We start from the raw sequence: 22,578 nt of genomic DNA, 5'->3' as shown, positions 1-22,578 counted from the left end.
AAAACTGCCCCAGTGACCCTGGTGACAACTTTGCCAATCTTTTCAAGCTCAATACTTGGCTTGAGAAGTGTTATATTATAAAGTCTTACTAAATGAGTTTGAACTTTCAACCACATCTACATGGATTGGACAGGTTTTACATGGATTGGACAGGTTTGGAGGGACATGGACCAAATGCTGGCAGGTGGGACTAGTGTAGCTGGTACATGTTGGCCGGTGTGGGCAAGTTGGGCTGAAGGGCCTGTTTCCACGCTGTATCACTCTGTGACTCTATGACTATCTCTGTGACAGCAACAACTTCACATTCCCATTTGCTAATCATTGGCTTCAGTTCCACCACCCAACCTGTCAGACGCATTGTGTAACAATAACACTCCAGCTCTGCTTCCCTCCAGTGTGTTTGTCATCTAAGCAGGCTCGTCCGCTAGGATTGACATTAGTTTTCCAGCTTCTTTGTCTATTCCTCACCCACTATTATCGTCCTGACCTGTGGCTCATTCCCCAGACAAGTTCATTAACCTCTCTCCAAAAAGCGCTAACAAACCCCCACAGCAATCTTGAACTTACTCCAGTTCAGGTGCAGGTAGACACAAAATGCTGGAACGTCACCCATTCCTTCTCCCCCGAGATGCTGCCTGACCCACTGAGTTACTCCAGCATTTTGTGTCTACCTCCGATTTTAACCAGCATCTGCAGTTTTTTTCCTACACAGTTCAGGTGCAACCAGCTCAGCTTGTCCAGGTCTCACCTTCCCCAGTGATTCTGCATGGCTGGGAATGTGGGAGAGGAGCATTTATCACTGTTCTTAAAGTCGTTTGTGTTGTGTTGGAGTTGGAGTTTGTACGTTCTCCACAGGGAAATGTACAGTCATCACCTGTGGTCAGGATTGAACCCGGGTATCAGGCCCAGTAAGGCAGCAACTGTGCTGCCTCTAGATTCATTTTGCAAGCAGTGAGGTCCGGTTATATCTTTACCAGCGGCGTATGATTACACCATTGGTTTATTTAATTTAGTTTAGAGATACAATGTAGGAACAGGCCTACCGAGTGGACGCCAATCACCTGATCACACTAGTTCTATGTTCTCCCACATTCGCATCCACTCCCTACACACTGGGGGCAATTCACAGGCCTATTAATCAACAAATCTGCACGTCTTTGGAATGTGGGAGGAAACCAGAGCACCCGGAGGAGATCCATGCAGTCATAGGGAGAACATGCAAACTCCACACAGACAGCGCCCCAGGTCAGGATCGAACCTGGGTCTCTGGTGCCGTGAGGCCTCTGTAACACAGCACATATCATTGGCATAAATCCAGTATCCATCTCATACTGTACACGCAGGTTCAATCCAGAGCACTGCCTTTTGGAGTTTGCATGTTCTGCCTGTCACCACATTTACACAGTGTCCTGGTGTCTTCCCTCGTCCCAAGGATGTGTGGGTCGGTAGTGTAATGGCCTCTGTTACTTGCCCCTTGAGTGGGAGGATGAGGGGAGTGCGTGGGCATGTTGCCAGAGGGATTAGGTTGCAGGGATGTCAGTGGAGGAATGCGATTGCTCTGAGATCTGGCATGCCCACACTGGGCTAAATGGCCTCCTCTGCCAAATGGAAATATGGATGGATGCAATATCTGGAGGTCTCTCGCTCCCGTAGTGTACGCACTCCTACTGTAGTGCTAATGATTCCATGAAACTGCCCGAGAGGAAACTCCTATCTGATATACCAGAAGAAAATATGATCAGCACAGTGATGCAGCGGGTGGTGCTGCTGCCTCCCAGCACCAGAGACTCGGGTTTGATCCTGACCTCGGGCTCTGGCTGTGTTGAGTTCCATGTTCTCCCTGTGACCATGTGGGCTTCCTCCGGGTGCTCCAGTTTCCTCCCACCTCCACCTTTCCCTGATCATCGTTGCTCTGTCTTTCATTCATTTGTTCTCTGAACCTTTGCATCTCTCTGTTCCCTCTCCCCAACTCTCAGATTGAAGAAGGGTCTCGACCCGCGTCACCTATTCTCTGGTGTCTATCTTTGGATAAACTTGGATTGTTTCCCCTGGAATGTTGGAGGATGAGGGGAGACTTGATAGAAGTGTATAACATTGTGAGAGGCATAGACAGGGTGGACAGTCAGGGCTTTGTTCCAGGGTGGAAATGTCCAACACGATAGGGCATTGCAACAAGGTGAGAGGGGAAAAGTTTAAAGGAGACTAGACCAAGTGGACCCGTTGGGCCCAAACCTCTCCTGCATTGGTGCAGCACCCTCTCCTGCACCCATCCACTCTCCCCCTCCCGCCCCCTCACCCCCCCCTCCCCTCCTCCCCCTCCCCCCACTCCATCCCCCTCAACCCCCCCTTATCCTCCCTCCTCCCGCCTCCCTCCCATCCTCCCTCCCTCCCTCCCTCTCTAGGAGATAGATTTAAACTTTAAAATGTGAATAACTGTAAAAATATAACACCGATTTCAATGAAACTTCTTCCATTAACACCAAAGGGACGACGGAGAGTAAGGTGGGCCTAAAATTGTTACACTATCGTGTACCGTTTTGGCTGTAGTTCAGGAACAAACAAACAAACAAACGAGAGTTTTAGTATGTAGATGTTCGAATCCTGTTGTTCCGTTCTCCCACGCAGTGTGAGTACTGACCAGCAGAGGCAGTGTGAGCCGGAGGCTGAGAGAGGCTCCAAGCTCAGAACGCCATCTACTGGTGCTTCCATCTCTCACAATTCACTGGGCTTGCGACGTGCTTTTGTGAAACCCTCTGAATGAGTTGTACATGAAGCTAATGTAAGACCACTCAGTTAGCAATGCAGGAACTGGAGCACATTTCACTGTTCCCTGGTGTCACAGAAGATTTCTGATCGACTTCACACTGACAATTCCAATTGTACAATGTTGACACAAGAAACTGCAGATGTTGGTTTACAAAAAGACACAGAGTGCTGGAGTAACTCAGCGGGTCAGGCAGCATCTCTGGAGGACATTGGCAAGGTTTCGGGTTGAGACCTTTCTTAGAATCATAGAGTCATACAGCATGGATACAGGCTCTTTGGCCTAACTTTCTCACAACGACCAACATGTCCCATTTATACTAGTCCTACCTGCCTGTGTTTGGCCATCTATAAACCAAAATTCTCGTTTGTTTGTTTGTTTGTTCCTGAACTGCAGTCAAAACAGTACATGATCGTGTGACAATTGTAGGCCCACCTTACTCACCGTCGTCCCTTTGGTGCTAATGGAAGAAGTTTCATTGAAATCGGTGTCATATTTTTAAAGTAATTCACAATTTAAAGTTTAAATCTAACTCCTAGGGAGGGATGGGGGGGGGGGGAGGGGGAGGGAGGGAGGAGGAGGAGGAAGGAGGAGGGGGGATAAGGGGGGTTGGAGTGGTGGGGGAAGGGGGAGGGTAAGGGAGAGGAGGGGAAGGGGGGGTGTAGGGAGGGAGGAGGAAGGGGGATAAGGGGGGTTGAGGGGATGGAATGGGGGGGAATGGAAGGGGAAGAGGAGGGGGAGGGGGAGGGGGTGGAGGGAGGGGGGTTGGTGGGGGGGGGGGGAGGTGAGAGGGGAGTGGAGGGGGGAGGGATGGGGTGAGTGGGCGAGGGGGGGAGGGAGGGAGGGAGAGGGGGGCATGGGGGGAGAGGGGAGGCAGGGAGGGGAGGAGGGGGTGCTGCACCAATGCAGGAGAGGTTTGGGCCCAACGGGTCCACTTGGTCTAGTATCCCTCTAAACCTGCCCATTTATGTACTTGTCTAATTGGTTCGTAAATGCTGCAATAGTCCCTGCCTCAATTACCTGCTGTGGCAGTTCATTCCATACACCAGCATAATCAAGAACGAGTTGCAATCTCCCTCTCCCTCTCCTCACCTCTCCCATCAGGTAAGAGGGGAACAGGTGTGAAAACGCACACCTCCAGATTCATGGACAGTTTATTCCCGGCTGTAATCTGGCAATGGAACCATCCTACCACAACCAGAGAGCAGTCCGGAGCTGCTACCTACCTCATTGGAGACCCTAGGACTATCTTTGTTCGGACTTTACTGGACTATATCTTGCATTAAACGTTATTCCCTTGATCATGTGTGTGTACACTGTGGATAGCTCGATTGTAATCATTTTTACTCTTTCTGCTGACTGGTTAGCACTCAACAGAAGTTTTTCACTGTATCTTGGTGCACATGACAATAAACTAAACTCAAACACCAACCACCCTCTGTATGGGCATCACTGACGAGGCCAGCATTTATTGACCATTGCCTTGGTGGGAAGATAATCCCTGGACATCTCACAGTGCTGCTGAAGAGAGAATGCCAGGAAAGCCGTATACTTTGACAGTCTTCCTCACAGTCTGCAGTTCCAACAATTTTTGTGTTGTTAGCAAACTTAGGAACCATCTACATTTATGCCCAAGTGGTTTCTGCACATCACAAGCAGCAGAGGCCCAACACACAGATTCTTGCAGCACTCCAGTGTCGCATACCTCCTGCAGAATAACTCCCTTCCACCACCACCCTCTGTATTTATGAGTAAGCATTTCTGAATCCAAACAACAAAGTCCCCATGCATCCAAATCTTCTGGACCAGCCTCTCACAAGGGACTTTATTTACGTCAACAGCTTCTACTCTTCTACCTTCAATGATCATCTTTGTCATCTCGACAAAAAAACTCAATTAAGCTCCAAACTTCTATGCTGCTCTGCACTCCAGCATGGATTTGACATCCTGTCATGAATCATTGCACCAGTTGGCAACTTTCTACCGTTGGTGTGCAGCAATGACAGTAGTGCCTCACAGCACCACAGACCCGGGTTTAATCCTGACCTCGGGTGCGGTCTGTCTGGTGTTTGCACGTTCCTCCTGTGACCACGTGGCTTTCCTTCAGGTGCTCCGGTTTCCTCCCACATCCCAAAGGCGTATGGGGCTTGTAGGTTAATCACCTTTGTAAATTGCCTGCAGTGTGTAGGGACCGGATGAGAATGTGGGATAACACAGAACCAGTGCAGCCAGTATGGAATCAGTGGGCCGAATGGTCTGTTTTCATGCTGTATCTTTCAATCAATCGTTCTGATGCACGCTTGCCATTTGCACTCTGAGCCGCTCCAAGACCATTCAGAATGGCCCCCACCTCAATTGTCAAAATGCCACCTATCCATGTCTCCACAGATGCTGCCTGACCCGCTGAGTTACTCCAGCACTCTGTGAAACGTCACCTATCCATGTTCTCCACAGAAGCTGCCTGACCCGCTGAGTTACTCCAGCACTCTGTGAAACGTCACCTATCCATGTTCTCCACAGATGCTGCCTGACCTGCTGAGTTTGTCCAGACACCGTATGCTTCTGTGTAAACCAGCATCTGCAGTTCCTTGTTTCTGTAAGTTTTTAAGGTGTTGCTCGCTTGACAGAAGCTCAGCTTCAAGGGAGTTCCCCCATCGGGTCATGGGCTGGCTCTGGGGATCTTGCTCGGAGAAGGCCCTCTATTTATACATCTACTCTTCCTCAGGGACCCGGCCACACGGGCTGTAGATGCACCAGTTCCCTCCTTCATGAGCTTGCGTGCCTCTACACCCACCTGAGCACAGGCACCAGTAGCAGAAACCAACCCCAAACTCCCACCACCCAACCGTGCCAACCACTCACCACCCACCTCACTCTACCCCCCCCCCGCCATACCCTCTCCAGCATGGCTGCCCACTTCACTCTACCCCCCCCCCGCCATACCCCCTCCAGCATGGCTGCCCATCTCACTCTCCCCCCCCCCCCCCGCCAACCACTCACCACCCACCTCACTCTACCCCCCCCCCCCCGCCATACCCCTCCAGCCTGGCTGCCTACCTCACTCTACCCACCCCCCCCCCCACATACCCCCTCCAGCCTGGCTGCCCACTTCACTCTACCCCCCCCCCCCCACATACCCCCTCCAACCTGGCTGCCCACCTCACCACTGCTGCTGGGAAGGATAAAGATGTAAGAGAACTCGGGTCCAATTCCTGGTATTCTCTCTTCAACAGCACTGTGAGATTTCCAAGGGGTCAGCTTCCCACCAAGGCAATGGTCGATAAATGCTGGCCTCATCAGTGATGCCCATAACCCAGCAAAAACTCAAGGAGGTCCAGAAGTCATAGAGTCATTGTCATACAGTGTGGAAACAGGCCCTTCTACCAAACCTGCCCACACCGACCAACATGTCTAATCTACACTAGTCCCACCTGCCTGCATTTGGCCCATGTCCCTTTGAACCTGTCCTATCCATGTACCTGTCTAATTGTCTCTTAAGCGTTGCGACAGTCCCTGTCTCAACTACCTCCTTTGGCAGCTTATTCCACCCTTTATTTGAAAAGGTTACCCCCTCAGATTCCTATTAAATCTTTCCCCTTCACCTTAAACCTTTGTCCAAAGAGTTAAATTGTCATGGAGATAATCCTTAGCCCAACATGTCCCACTCTGCTGTATTACAGGGACCCAGTGATTGCTGAGAGACAGGTAATGTGGGGTGGGATGTGGGGGGGGGGGGGGGGGACGACGACGACACAGATGAGGAATAGAAACATGACACCACTTGTAAAGAAAATTAATCAATTCACTCAATGGTGGGTTTACCTGCAGTAATAGAGAAGCAAGCACAGCAGCACAAGCACCAAGAGGGCCATGGCACCAAGGATGGTGAGCAAGAAGATGGTGTGGTAGGTGGTCAGGTCTCCAAACCTTGACCTGTTGATTGCAGCTGTAAAGAAGTGACGAAAAACAGAGTTAGCAACTAAATCTTCTGAAGAAACTCAGTTTCTGACAGAAACAGATCCAGTCAGAGTGATACCGTGTGGAAACTTGCCACTTCGGCCAACATGTCCCATCTACACTAGTCCTGTCTGTGTTTGGCCCAGATCCCTCCAAACCTATCCTATCCATGTACCTGTCTAATTGTTTCTTAAAGATTGTGACAGTCCCTGTCCTCAGCTACCTTCTCTGGCAGCTTGTTCCATGCACCCACCACCCTTTGTGTGAAAAAGTTACCCCTCAGATTCCTATTAAATCTTTAACATTTTTAAAAGTTGTCTGTAGAAAATATTCCTCGTGCCCAGCTTCGTATCATCTGCTGGCAGATGAACAATGGAGATGTTAAATAATAATGACAGTCCGTCCAGGCCAACAAACCTATTTCCCCACCCACTACAGCACGTCCTCCATCCCCCTCCCTCCAGTCATAACCTCCTCTCAACCTCCACCTGCTCCAGAGGCATTTGGTGACAGCTTGTTCTGTACTCTGAAGACCGACAATGTGTTTACGTCCCCACCTCACCCTTGGTCATTAACACTTTAACTCATCAACCGTAAGCAGTTGCTTGGAAGTATGTTCAGTCAGGGAGGTGAGGTGGGAAAGGAATGTGATGTACAAGGAAGGAGATGGGTGGAGGCCCGAAACAGCCTGGGCCTTGCCTGCAACAGGCACCGCTTCCAAGAACTGCAGCGTGGGCTTTCAAAATGGCGCCAAATGCAGCAAAATGGCACCAAAACATGGCGCATCTTCCATGCGGACTCAGTAAACCATTTGCTAATCGGGGGTACAGCAACTATCTACTGGACTGTTTGTAAGATAAAAAATTGTGTTAGCACTTCATACATGTGACAATAAAAGCACCATTGAACCATTGGGATTGGGGAGAGGGAAGATGATACAATAAGATCTTTTGCAGACAGTGTTATTAAGAAAGCACAATTTGTTGCATTTACTACTGCACTGTGGAACATAAACTACAAGGTTCTGTACGAACCCACCAGGATATTAGTTAAATGAAGAAATACTACTCCACATCATTTTGTTCCCAGTAAGTGTTTCACACAAAGTTCAAACATCAACACTGGAACTTTTCTATTTCAATCCCCTGAGATGACACAATAAACAGCAGAGAGGTGTGGTGAATGTATACGGTGGAGAGTAGACCTGGTCCTGGGATCTGCCAGGATTTTCCAAAGGGGGAACGTCCCGTTGAAACATTTCCACTGCGCGTATCTGACCCAGGAACAACTCCCAGAGCCAGATTCACACCTGGTCCGGGACCTGATCTACCTGTCCCAGGGGGCTGCTCAGTCAGTCGCCTTCCTCTCCCTCGACCAGGAGAAGGCGTTCGACAGGGTGGAGCACGACTACCTTCTTGGGCACTGCTGCAGAGTGCCTGGTCAAGATCAATGGCTCTTTGTTGGCTCCCATTCACTTTGGGAGGGGGGTTCGTCAGGGATGCCCCATGTCCGGCCAGCTTTGTTCCCTCTGCGTGGAGCCATTCCTGTGCCTCCTACGGAGGCGGCTGGCAGGTTTGGCTTTGCCGGGGCCAGGGGTGGAGGTGGTTCTCTCGGCCTACGCCGACGATGTGCTACTAATGCTCACCGACCCTGTTGACCTGCGGAGGATGCGTGAGTGCCAGCGGGTGTTCTCAGCCGCATCCTCCGCCAGGATCAAATGGGGGAAGTGTGCTGGTCTCTTGGTGGGTAAGTGGCAGGTGGACTCCCTGCCCGAGGAGATGGCAGTGTTTGCGTGGAGCACCACGCACCTCCTCTATCTGGGGATCTACCTGAGTCCCACTGAGGGGGCTTGGCCGGCGAATTGGCAGGAGCTGGAGGCGAAGGTGGTCGCCCGTGTGGGGCGCTGGTCAGGCCTCCTTGGTGTGTTATCATATCGGGGTAGGGCTGTGGTCATAAACCAGCTGGTGGCCTCTCTGCTGTGGTACCGGCTGGCCACTCTGGTCCCGTCCTCTCGTTTCATCGCCATGATACAGAGGAGGTTAGTTAACTTCTTCTGGGGTGAGAGGAACCACTGGGTCTCTGCTGGGGTTCTGAGTCTCCCGTTGGAGGAGGGCGGTCAGGCGCTGGTCTGCGTCCGCACTCAGGTGGCAGCCCTCCGACTCAGGACCTTGCAGAGGTACGTGTACTCCGATTGCCCTCCCAGATGGCACTCGCTGGCCACGTACCTTTTTCTGCCGGGGGTGCTGCCTCCAGGAGGGATCACGGCTTCCGGTAGCGGGCATGAGTCAGCGCGCTAGGCGGGAGTTGCCCGGTTTTTACCGTGATCTCCTGAGAGCCAGGAATTTGGTCACCTTCAGCCAGGGCGCTGCCCCTCGGGGGGAGGGGCGTGCTGTGGTTGTGAGGGGGGCCGGTCCTCACCCTGTCACGGTGGGTGTCGAGGAGAGGCGTGTGCGTGGAGCGATTCCGATTGGGCTTACCCCCGCTCCGTCGGAATTGCTCATCGGGCCCACGGCCCGGGTCCCTTCCCGAGAGCCGACCCTACACAATATGAGCCGCCTTTCCCAGATGCCCAGCGTGCCGTTCCGTGACGCGGAGAGGCGCGTCTTGTACAGGCTGCTCCTGCACACTCTCCACTTCCCCGCTCTCGTCTTCCGTCCGGACACACCCTGGCGGTCAGTGTTACCACCTGATGGCGGGAGCGGTCCCCAGTGGAGGTCTCTCTATAAGGGGGTCGTCCCGCTTTACATCGGGGACCTGGGGTGGAGAGTGTTGCATAAGGCTGTGGCCTGTAACAGGTACTTGAGCCGGTTCACGGTCTCGTCTGCCGCCTGTCGCTTCTGCGGTGAGGAGGAGACCGTGTACCATTTGTATACAGAGTGCGTGAGGTTACAGCCCCTGTTCCAGTATCTGAAGGGGCTGCTCCTCAAGTTCTGGCTCAATTTTAGCCCTACGCTTTTAATTTTTGGGCACCCGGTACAGAGGGGGGAGGGTCAGGAGGGAGGAGGGGGTCTCCCTGTCGGTCTGCTCCTGGGCCTGGCCAAGATGGCCATCCGCAGGTCCAGGCAGCGGGTAGTCGACGGCCTCACAGAGGTCGGCTACCTACCCCTGTTCCGGGCTTACGTCCGTGCCCGCGTGTCCCTGGAGAGGGAACACGCACACGCAGTGTCCACGGGCACTCTGGAGGCCTTCCGTGAACGCTGGTCGCCGCGGGAGGCTGAATGTATTGTTGACAAAGATGGCGGGGTTTTAATTTGATATTTGTTGTTTTTGTAGACTGCCGATACAGGCGGCTTTAGATCTGATCACATTACCACTTTGTATGTTGGTTTTGTTTTTGGAATAATGTATTTGTAATTTTTTTTAAAAGAGCCAGATTCACAGATGATCCTGATCAGTATATGCCACCAGGGGGCGACGCACGATGGATGCCTCGCCCACAGTCTGTCTGCCCTTTTCAAACTTAAAAATTTTTTTTTTGGCAAGTTTTAATAGTCTGTGTTAATGTTCTCTGGTTTGTTTTATGTGGGGGGTGGGCTGGGGGGGGGGGGGGGGGGGGTGGGCGGGGAGGTTGGGGGAAACTTTTTTTCAATCTCTTACCTTGCCGGAGATGCGATTGTTTTAAGGATCGTATCTCCGGTCGCTCTGCGACCTAACATCATGGAGCTGGCGGCCTTGCCCGGAACTGACTTTGAGCCCACCGCGGGGCCGTGGACTTAACATCTGAGCGTGTGATCCCTTGCCTGAGATTGACGCTCCAACCGTGGCCTGTGGACTTTAACATCGCGGAGCTCACAGTCTTGGGTTGAGACCGAGAGTCTGGAGCTCCAAAAGCCGCACGACGTTCGACTGGCCCCGACCCGGGGTAGATCGCCGGTCGGTGCGGGGGAGCTGAGATTCCCCCCAATGCAGGAGTATGCAGTTTTGGTCTCCAAATTTGAGGAAGGATATTCTTGCTATTGAGGGCGTGCAGCGTAGGTTTACTAGGTTAATTCCCGGAATGGCAGGACTGTCGTATGTTGAAAGACTGGAGCGACTAGGCTTGTATACACCGGAATTTAGAAGGATGAGAGGAGATCTTATCGAAACTTATAAGATTATTAAGGGGTTGGACATGTTAGAGGCAGGAAACATGTTCCCAATGTTGGGGGAGTCCAGAACAAGGGGCCACAGTTTAGGAATAAGGGGTATGCCATTTTGAATGGAGATGAGGAAATACTTTTTCAGTCAGAGAGTTGTGAATCTGTGGAATTCTCTGCCTCAGAAGGCAATGGAGGCCAAGTCTCTGAATGCATTCAAGAGAGAGCTGGATAGAGCTCTTAAGGATAGCGGAGTCAGGGGGTATGGGGAGAAGGAAGGAACGGGGTACTGATTGAGAATGATCAGCCATGATCACATTGAATGGTGGTGCTGACTCGAAGGGCCGAATGGCCTACTTCTGCACCTATTGTCTATTGTCTATTGTCAACAGAAGGTTAGAGGCCCCGACCGCGGGAGGACAAAGAAGGGAGAGGTTGAACGTTTTGTCCCCTTCCATCACAGTGAGGAATGTGGAGGAGACACTGTGGTGGATGTTCATGTTGAAATGTATTTTGTGTGTCCTGTTAGTCAAGCATGATTTCCCCTTCGTAAATCCGTGCTGACTCGGAACGATCCTGTTACTGCTATCCAAATGTTCTGCAATTTCTTCTTTTATAATTGACTCCAGCATCTTCCCCACTACTGATGGCAGACTAACTGGCCTATAATTTCCAATTTTCTCTCCCTCCTTTCTTAAAAAGTGGAATAACATGGAAAATTGACAGGGGAGAGCCGGATGTGGTATACCTGGACTTTCAGAAAGCCTTTGATAAGGTCCCGCCTAGATTAGTGGCAAAATTACACATGGTTTTGGGGGTAGGGTACTGACATGGATAGAAAATTGGTTGGCAGACAGGAAACAAAGAGTAGGGATAAATGGGTCCCTTTCAGAATGACAGGCAGTGACTAGTGGGGTACCGCAAGGCTCGGTGCCGGGACCGCAGCTATTTACAATATACATTAATGACTAGATGAAGGATTAAAAGTAACATTAGCAAATTTGCAGATGACACAAAGCTGGATGGCAGTGTGAACTGTGAGGAGGATGCTATGAGAATGCAGGGTGACTTGGACAGGTTGTGTAAGTGGGCAGATGCATGGCAGATGCAGTTTAATGTGGATAAATGTGAGGTTATCCACTTTGGTGGTAAGAACAGGAAGGCAGACTATTATCTGAATGGTGTCAAATTAGGAAAAGAGGAAGTACAATGAGATCTGGGTGTCCTAGTGCATCAGTCACTGAAAGTAAGCATGCAGATACAGCAGGCAGTGACGAAAGCTAATGGAATGTGTTGGCCTTCATAACAAGAGGAGTTGAGTATAGGAGCAAAGAGGTCCTTCTGCAGTTGTACAGGGCCCTAGTGAGACCACATCTGAAGTATTGTGGGCTGTTTTGGTCTCCAAATTTGAGGAAGGACATTCTTACTATTGAGGGAGTGCAGCGTAGGTTCACAAGGTTAATTCCAGGAATGGCGGGACTATCGTATGTTGAAAGACTGGAGCGACTGGGCTTGTATACGCTGAACGATGAGAGGGGATCTTATTGAAGGGATTGGACACGCTAGATGCAGGAAACATGTTAGACAATAGACAATAGGTGCAGGAGTAGGCCATTCGGCCCTTCGAACCAGCACCACCATTCAATATGATCATGGCTGATCATTCTCAATCAGTACCCCATTCCTGTCTTTTCCCCATACCCCCTGACTCCACTATCCTTAAGAGCTCTATCTAGCTCTCTCTTGAATGCATTCAGAGAATTGGCCTCCACTGCCTTCTGAGGCAGAGAATTCCACAGATTTACAACTCTGACTGAATTTTTTTTTCCTCATCTCCGTTCTAAATGGCCTACCCCTTATTCTTAAACTGTGGCCCCTTGTTCTGGACTCCCCCAACATTGGGAACATGTTTCCTGCCTCTAATGTGTCCAACCCCTTAATAATCTTATATGTTTCGATAAGATCATTCGATAAGTTCCCGATGTTGGAGGAGTCCTGAACCAGGGGCCAAGGTTTAAGAATAAGGGGTAGGCCATTTAAAAAGGAGATGAGGAAAAGAGAGAGTTAGATAGAGCTCTTAATGATAGCGGAGTCAAGGGATATTGGGAGAATGCAAGAACGGGGTACTGATTGTGGATGATCAGCCATTATCATGGCGGTGCTGGCTCAATGGGCCGAATGGCCTACTCCTGCACCTATTGTCTACTGTCTATTGTGAATGATAGCTTGCTTGGAGCTGGATCATTTCATGCTTTTGTGCACAGTGCTAATTAATTTCAATGAAAAATACAATGCAATGGAGACTTTGACCTTGTAGTGAGGAGAAGTCCAAACAAATGGTTGGCTCCAAGGTGCAACACCTCAGCAGTATGTTACTTAAAGCAGACGTCCCAGGGCATGGACCTCACTGGAGTCTGGGAACCTGTGGAATTCATTGCCACAGACGGCTGTGGAGGTCAAGACACTGGGCACTTGTAAAGCAGAGATTGACTTATGAATTATGAAGCTGAGGCCTGTGTAGGGAGGAACTGCAGACGCTGGTTTAAACCAAAGATAGACACAAAATGCTGGAGTAACTCAGTGGGTCAAGCTGCATCACTGGAGAGAAGGAATGGGTGATGTTTCGGATTGAGACCGTTCATTCTTGCAAACTGGGTTGAGTTTTTTGTGGAGTCAGAGTTTTGCCCATATCCCTCTAAACCTTTCCTACCCATCCACCCTTCCAAATGACATTCAAATGCTGTTACAGCTGCCTCAACTATTCATCTGGCAGCTGATTGCACATATCCACCATCCTCTGTGCGAAAGAGTATTAAATCTTTCCCCTCTCGCCCTAAACCCATGTCTGCTGGTTCCCCTACTTTGGATAAAAGACTCTGCATTCACCCCATCTAAGGCCTCACGGGAGGTGATGAAAGTGATTGGGGGTAGAGCACGTGGAAGTTGTCTGAATGAACTATAATCTCTTTCAATCTCTTACCTTGCCTGGAGATGCGATTGTTTTCCGGATCGTATCTCCGGTCGCTCTGCGGCCTAACATCAAGGAGCTGGCGGCCTTGCTCGGGACTGACTTTGAGCCTCACTGCAAGGCTGTGGACTTACCATCGGAGCCGATCCCTTGCCTGGGATCGACGCTCCAACCGTGGCCTGCGGACCACCATCGAGGAGCTCGCCGTCTCGGGTAGAGACCGATGTCGGGAGCTCCAAACGACGCAGAAGGTTTCGACTAGCCCTAACCCTGGTACGAGCGCCCGACGCGGGGGAAGCTGAGACCCCCCCCCCGATGCAGGAGCTTGATCGCCCCGATGAGGAGGGCCCGACTGCCGGCTACGGGAGTCAAGATCGTCCCGTCAACGGAAGGTTCGAGGCCCCCACCTGCACGAGAACAAAGAAGGTACGAGATTGAACTTTTGTTTTCGCCTTCCATCACAGTGAGGAATGTGGAGGAATCACTGTGGTGGATGTTCATGTTAAAATGCATTTTGTGTGTTCTGTTGCTTTTTATTGGTGTGACTGAATGGCAAATCAAATTCCTCGTATGTCGCCAAACATACTTGGCTAGTAAAGTATGATTACGATTATGATTGTTATTATGATGGTTAAGATGAAGATGCAGAGGATGCATGTTTGGTCTCCTCTGTGTAAAGCAGTGGTGAATGCAGAGGGTGATGGTGGAAGGGCGTTGTTCTGGCTGGACGGCTGTGAACAGTGGTGTTCCGCAGGGATGGGTGGTGGGATCTGTTGTTTGTGATGTGTAAATGAGTTGGACGACAATGTCGATCGGTGGGTTGGTAAGTTTTCAGACGACACAAGAAGTGGGGAGTTACAGACGATGAAGTCGGATGTCAAAGGACACAACAGGATTAGACATTGAGGATGGAAGAGCCTATTGCTGTGCTGTACAGCAACAGTGTGGCAAAGTGCCGGAGTAACTCAGCGGGTCAGGCAGCATCCGTGGAAAAAAGGTATAGGTGACGTTTTAGGTCGAGTCCCTTCTTTGGGACTGAGTTGGCGGAGAAGGAAACCAGAAATATGGAGATGTACAGTTCTCTGTTCCCCTGTAACTACCTGGCTCCCAGCCCCACACAACCACCAAGGTGGTGAAACCCACCTGAACCCTTTACTGACACTCACCCACCCCATTTGCTAATCTCATGACAAAACCATTGACTCGTCTCTGAATACGGCCCTTTCACTTACCCACGAAACTCAGCCAACACCAGCCCAGCTCCTCAGTTTATTAATGACAGGCGAGAGGGTTGGCGGGACTCTCCCAGCTGCCAAGCACACGTAGCAGCATGCTGCTGTGCACTCCAAGAACCCCCCACCATACTGCTAATCGCAGCCCCCTAACCCCTCACCAGTCCCCCACGTAGCCCTCCCCCAACCCTCCTGCTGACGTGACTACCCAACACACACTCTGACCACCTTTCCCATCCCGCCAGCCCACCCTCAGGTCCATGACACATGCCATCGTGATCTCGGGAAATATCACCATTCTTTCACCATTACCACGTCCAACTTCTGGAACTCACTGCCTGACAGCACCGTGAAAGTACCTTCACCAGAAGGTCTTCCTCAGTTCAAGATCATAACTTCTTCTCAAGGATCACTGCCTTAGAGTCATAGAATCATCCCCACACAGTGTATGACTTTGGCCCAACCCCCTCACACGGACCAACACGCCCCATCTACACTGGTTCCACCTGCCTGCGTTTGGCCCATGTCCCTCCAAACCTGTCCTATCCGTGTACCTGTCTAATGAATCTTAAACATTGCGATAGTCCCTGCAAAGGGCAATTCTCAAGATTTGCAAGATTGCAACTGTTGAGAAACCTAAACAGAATGGTGAACAATGAGTGCTCCACTTGGGCGGTTTACAATCCAGTAGCATGAACGTTGATTTCTCTCATTTAAATAGCCCCTGCCTTCCTTCTCCCCTCCCCCCCTCCCCCACCCTAATCATCCAATGTTCCACTGTTCTCATCCTTGTATCCCTTTGTCACCTCTTCCCCAGCCAACAATGGGCCATTGTGGGCTCCACCCTTCCTTGGTCATCTGTTGCCGGCCTTACTTTGTTCTGGCCTTTTCTAACCTCTAGTTTCCACCCCCTGACCTTCACACTGAAGAAGGGTCCTGAAAAATAAATGTCACCCATCCTTTTTCTCCAGAGATGTTGCCAGACCTGCTGAGTTACTCCAGCACTTTGTGTTTATCTTCACTGTGAACAATGAGCCCTTCTTGATGCAAGGGTGCTTGGTACATCTCAATCACCCTCTGTAGATAAGGAAGCCTGTTCTTCAGCAGTGTGCTCTGTGTGAAAGTGTTAGTTCAATGTCCAGTGTCTTTTGCCTACTAGTTATGTTCACTTTAGTCTTTTAGTTGTAACTAGACCAAGTAAACCTGTTGGGCCTAAACTACTCCTGCATTGGTGCAGCACCCTCTCCTCCCCCACTCCCCCCCGCCTCCCTCCCCTCTTCCCCCTCCCCCTCCATCCCCCCTCCCCCCCTCTTCTCCCCCACTCCCCCCTGCCTCCCTCCCCTCTTCCCCCTCCCCCTCCATCCCCCCTCCCCCCCTCTTCTCCCCCACTCCCTCTCCCCCCCAGGGTTGCCTGCATTGGTGCAGCACCCTCTCCTCACCACCCCTCTCCCCCCTACCCTCCCTCCCCACTCCCTCCCCTCCTCCCCTCTCCCCCCTTCCCACCTCTCTCCCCTCCTCCCACCCTTCCTTCCCCAACCCCCCACCTGCTCTGATGCTGTTTAACCGTTGTGCCTTAATTAAAAGTTTTAAACACTTTCTCTGGACTTGGCAAATCATTGAGAATTCAGTGATCTGACAGTTCCTTCACAATGACATTCTGTCATTCTGCCAGAACCCCACTTCAAGTTGCTACGAGCAACTGGGCTTTATTATGGTAAAATTGGCAAATACTTATTTCAGAACAAACAGTGCAATGCTGCAGGAAAGAAACCTGCTGATGTTGGTTTAAATTGAAGGTAGACACAAAATGCTGGAGTAACTCAGAGGGTCAGGCAGCTTCTCGGGAGAGAAGGAATGGGTGAAGTTTCGGGTCAAGACCCTTCTTCAGACTAATGTCAGGGGAGTGGGTGGGACAAAGATAGAATGTAGTCGGAGACAGTAAGACTGGTGGGAGAACTGGGAAGGGGGAGGGGATGGGGAGGGCAAGCAAGGGCTATCGGAAGTTAGAGAAATCAATGTTTATACCACTGGGGTGTAAACTAGCCAAGCAAAATATGAGATGCATTTCCTCCAATTTGCGCTGGGCCTCACTCTGACAATGGAGGAGGCCCAGGACAAAAAGGTCAGATTGGGAATGGGAGGGGGAGTTGAAGTGCTGAGCCAGTGGGAGATCAAGTAGGAATGTGAATCAATGTATATGAAGAATCAGTGCAATGCTGTTGAACAGATGAAGCGGTCCCTTTAACTCAGGGCTTCAGCCATGTCTGGGTGGGTTGGCCCTCTGCCTCAGAATCAGCCGCTCAAACATTGTTGCAGATACCTCAGCCCAGACTTCAGGCTGACGTCTCACCAGTACTGACAGTGTGCTGCACTGCCAGAGGTCCTACCCCTCAGACCCAATGTTAAACCACCTTAGACCCTGGGGCATTATATGAAAGAACTGAGTTCCCCGCTACCCTGAGCTCAACCAACAATAATCATTACCTCATTGTTGCTTGTCGAAACGTATAAGATTATTAAGGGGTTGGACATGTTAGAGGCAGGAAACATGTTCCCAATGTTGGGGGAGTCCAGAACAAGGGGCCACAGTTTAAGAATAAGGGGTAGGCCATTTAGAACGGAGATGAGGAAAAACCTTTTCAGCCAGAGAGTTGTGAATCTGTGGAATTCTCTGCCTCAGAAGGCAGTGGAGGCCAATTCTCTGAATGCATTCAAGAGAGAGCTAGATAGAGCTCTTAAGGATAGCGGAGTCAGGGGGTATGGGGAGAAGGCAGGAACGGGGTACTGATTGAGAATGATCAGCCATGATCACATTGAATGGCGGTGCTGGCTCGAAGGGCCGAATGGCCTACTCCTGCACCTATTGTCTATTGTCTATTGTAGGACCTTGCTGAGCATTATGCGGCCATTTATTAAAAATTATACCAAGGACTACACTTTAAAAAGTACATGATTAGCTGCAACTGATTTGGGATGGCCCTCAGGATGCTAGGTAAGTAAGAAGTTCTTGAATGGTATCATCGGTAGTTAGGGTGGTTAAAAAGGCTTTCGGCATACTGGCCTTCATCAGTCAGGGTATGGAGTATAGAAGTTGCAAAGTCGTGTTACAGATATATAAGGCGTTGGTGAGGCCACATTTAGAGTATTATGCCCAGTTTTAGTCACCATTTTATAAGAAAGATGTTGTCGAGCTGAAAAGGGTGCTGAGAAGATTTAGGTGGATGTTGTCAGGACTCGAGGGTCTGAGCTGTAGGGAGAGGTTGAGCAGGCTGGGACTTTATTCCTTGGAGCGCAGGAGGGTGACAGATGATCTTAAAGAGTCTTTTGCTCATCGGGATCCAGGGGATATAGGTTTCACGTGAGGGGGGAAAGATTTAATAGAAGCCTTTTTTTTCAACACAGGGTGGTGGGTATATGGAACGAGCTGCCAGAGGAGGTAGTTGAGGTAGGTACTATCATAACCTATAAAAGACATTTGGACAGGTACATGGATAGGACAGGTGCATTTAGAGAGTTATGGGCCAAGTGCGGGCAGGTGTAGATGGAGCATATTGGTCAGTGTGGACAAGTTGGGCCGAAGGGCCTGTTTCCACAATGTATGACTCTATTAGTACAAGTTCCATTTGCTATTAAGTCCAAACATTGATACTTGTTATGTTAGAATAACCTTCTTATTTTGGTTAGGCCCTTCATCCAAATTGAAGGCTGTCCAGGGAGAGAGGGCAGCCTTCGTCTGTCCAGGGAGAGAGGGCTGTTACAACGTCTCCATAGATGCAGGAGGTCCAGTGGTTCATTTTTTCGACACCTGACAAAACTTGGCAATGCTGCTGTGGGTAAACCACAGGACCATACATTACAGTGCACCAGAACGCCACATCACCATCAGATTCAATCGCAAGAACTGCTCAGAAACAAATGTCTGGGTTCAGATCGGCTCACTAGAGTTGCCAACTGTCCCGTATTAGCCGGGACATCCAGTAATTTGGGCTAAATTAGTTTGTCCCGTATGGGACCGCCCTTGCCCCGTATTAGTAGGGTTGCCAACTTCCTCACTCCCAAATACGGGACAAAGGGTGACGTCACCGTCCCGCGCCCCACGTGACCTCACCAGCCAGCGGCTCTCGCTCCACCAATGGCGGCCTCCCGGCCCGGAAGTTGACAACCCCATGGCTCACGGATACTAGTGGTTCCCTGATTACTGAGGGTAAATTTGGACAAGGCTAGCTCACTTACCTTGGCTGAGGGGGAGCAGAGCTGCTGCCCAGTAACCCAGCTGTGGGGCGCGATACACCCAGGTGAACTGGCTCCCATCCTTCATGATCATCCCGGTCCCACTCCTCACCCAAAGCCCTGCAAAACAGATGAACAAGGAGCTGTCATTCTCACTGTACTCGACAACGGGCTGCATTGTGTGATCAGAGAATCAAAATAGTCAGAGAGTGATACAGTGACGAAACAGGACGGGCTCAACTTGCCCACACCGGCCAGCATGTCCCAGATACAATAGTCCCACCTGCCCGCATTTGGCCCACATCCCTCCAAACCTGTCCTATCCATGTACCTGTCTAACTGTTTCTTGAAGGTTGGGATAGTCCCTGCCTCAACTACCTCCTCTGGCAGCTCGTTCCATACACCCAACACCCTTTGTGTGAAAAGGTTACCCCCTCAGATTCCTATTAAATCTTTTCCCCTTCATCTTAAACCTATCTGTTGCTCATTCCACCCTCATGTCTCCTCATTCTACCCCCACCCTGCCTTTCCCTTACACAGCTCTCCATGTAAGGTGCCGTCTGAGAGAGATGCTGTGTTGACTTTGGTCTGCAGGTTAAAACTGCACGTTTAGAAAGAGAGACTGAAATTGAAGCAAATGCACTGGTATATCTGTCATAGGTAGATGAATAAGGGCAAGGTTAAAGAGGATTATTCCTCACATTGGTTTATGCATGATCCACTGCATACCAAGTTGGGCAGTTATGTCCTGCTGGACCAAGAACATGCAAAGCTTCCCCAAGTTTCCTTTTGGTCAGATTGTTGTGCTTTTGATGACGACAGAGTTTATAAACCTGGACTGGCAATTCTCACATACAGCCATTCCAGTTCAAGAAATTCACCTTACAGAATTGGCAAACCACTACCTGTAAACTTGAGATACACAATACAATTTTCTCTCACAGAATTTGTGGGGGGGGGGGGGGGAAAGTAAATAAATTAACACATAAATTAATTCTCTTCAACTTGTGTTTCTTGCTGCAAGTGCCGATGACATAGCTTTGCGTTATGGACAATCACGACATGGACATTAAAGGTGTTATCTGTAAAATGTTTTCAGTTTTATTGAAAACTTAAAGGCATTAGTTTAGAAAGAGTAGCAGGAGTTCCAGGAAAATATAGAGATTAACGTCTAACATCTAACAAGGGCAGGACCTACCCAGTGAATGGTAGGCCTCTGGGGAGTGTTGTAGAGCAGAGGGATCTGGGAGTGCAGGTGCATGGTTCTTTGAAGGTGGAGTCACAGGTAGATAAGGTGGTGAAAAAGGCTTTTGGCACATTGGCCTTCAGTCAGAGTATAGAGTATCGGAGTTGGGAGGTCATGTTGCAGTTGTATAAGACGTTGGTGAGACCGCATTTGGAGTATTGTGTTCATTTCCGGGCACCATGTTATAGGAAAGATATTGTCAAGCTTGAAAGGGTTCAGAAAAGATTTACAAAGATGTTGCCAGGACTAGAGGGTGTGAGCTATAGGGAGAGGCTGAGTAGATTGGGTCTCTATTCCTTGGAGCACAGGAGAATGAGGGATGATTTTATAGAGGTGTATAAAATCATGAGAGGAATTGATTGGATAAATGAACAATATCTTTTGCCCAAAGTAGGGAAATCGAGGACCAGAGGACATAGGGTCAAGGTGAAGGGGAAAAGATTTAATAGGAATCGGAGGGGTAACTTTTTCACACAAAAGGTGATGGGTATGTGGAACAAGCTGCCAGAGGAGGTAGTTGAGGCTGGGACGATCACATCAGTCTTGTGACTGATCACAAGAAACAGTTAACAGGTACATGGATAGGACAGGTTTGGAGGGATATGGACCAGGCAGGTGAGACTAGTGTAGCTGGGACATGTTGGTCGGTGTGGGTAAGTTGGGGTAAAGGGCCTGTTTCCACACACTATGTCTCCATGACACTAACTAAACCACTACAAAAGTTGAAGCACCATATTAAATTTACAGCAAACATACGAATCTCAATGGAGAAACAGGCCATTCTGCCCCACACAACTATACTGGTCTTTATGCTCCCCATGAGCTGCCTCCCACCTTAATTCATCTCACCATGTCCTACACATCCTTCATTTTATTTTTCCTCCTGCTCTACCCTATCTTCAGAATGCAACAACGACTAACAGCAGAGGGTGGCACGGTGGTGCAGCGGTAGAATTGCTGCCTTACAGCACTTACAGCGCCAGAGACCCAGGTTCTATCCTGACTACGGGTGCTGTCTATACGGAGTTTGTATCTTCTCTCCGTGACCACGTAGGTTTTCTCTGAGATCTTCGGTTTCCTCCCACTCTCCAAAGACGTACAGGTTTGTAGGTTAATTGGCTTGGTATAAATGTAAATTGTCCCTAGTGCGCAGGATAGTGTTAATGTGCGGGGATCGCTGGTCGGCGCGGACTTGGTGGGCCGATGGGCCTGTTTCCGCACTGTATCTCTAAACTAAACTAAACTGAATTCCCTGAGGGAAGAGGTTATGGCTTAATTTCTTATTGAAATTAATTGCCACCATTATACATTTAAGGAACCTGGCTTACTGATAAGCAAAAACATCTTTATGTTTACCTTATCAACCTCTTTCATCATTTTCCAGATCAGCCCCCATTGTAGAGAAGGGTTTTTTTGTCCAGACTTCCTTGGCCTGACCCCTTGTTAAATTCTTCTCTAGTCTATAGCACCTCTAATGTTTTTGTTGTAAAATGGAGATGTGTGCAATTCATGACAAATGCCATCAAATCAAAGTGGATGTTGTTGTTTGTAAATGCACTTTGCATGTAGCAGGGTGCAGAGCGAGGGAAATAAGTGTAGTTTACACACTTCCTGCAGAGTGGTGGCTTAAGATGTGCTCAGTAGTGTTGCCAACTGTCCCGTATTAGCCGGGACATCCCGTATTTTGGGCTAAGTTGGTTTGTCCCGTACGGGACCGCCCTTGTCCCGTATTAGGCCCGGGTGGCGTTGTAGGCCCGGACACTAGGCTAACAGAGTGTGTTCAGGGAGTGGGGCCAAGAGTGTTCGCCTAGCAGAGGTTGCATGGCAACCCGCCTCCCGGCCCAGGCGGCCGCCATTTGTGGAGCGGGAGCACATGGCCGCTGGCTGGGTGAGGTCACGTGGGACTTCACCTTTTGTCCCTTATTTGGGAGTGAGAACGTTGGCACCCAGTGCTCTAGGTCAGACTTTAGTTTAGTTCAGAGATAGAGTGTGGAAACGGGTCCTTTGGCCACCGAGTCTGCACCGACTAGCAATCACCCCGCACACCAGCACTATCCTACAAACTAGGGACAATTGACAATTTAATAAAATCTACAAACCTTTGT

At 49.9% G+C, this 22,578-nt stretch overlaps 1 protein-coding gene across 1 annotated transcript in view; it reads right to left on the bottom strand.

Moving 5' to 3' along the window:
* LOC144590332 (protein FAM171A2-like) overlaps nt 1–22,578 on the bottom strand; it is a 38,183-nt gene that overhangs the window by 4,095 nt on the left and 11,510 nt on the right. Inside the window, exons 3-4 of the mRNA XM_078395020.1 lie at nt 19,227–19,399; nt 6,587–6,697 (exon numbers count right to left, since the gene is read on the bottom strand). Coding sequence (XP_078251146.1) covers nt 6,587–6,697; nt 19,227–19,399 — 284 coding nt within the window. The remainder of the gene's footprint in view (nt 1–6,586; nt 6,698–19,226; nt 19,400–22,578) is intronic.

Source organism: Rhinoraja longicauda, unplaced genomic scaffold, assembly GCF_053455715.1.
Source record: "Rhinoraja longicauda isolate Sanriku21f unplaced genomic scaffold, sRhiLon1.1 Scf000167, whole genome shotgun sequence".
NCBI lineage: Eukaryota > Metazoa > Chordata > Chondrichthyes > Rajiformes > Arhynchobatidae > Rhinoraja > Rhinoraja longicauda.
Note: the sequence above shows the minus strand (reverse complement) of the source record. Positions and strands in the feature narration are given on the sequence as shown.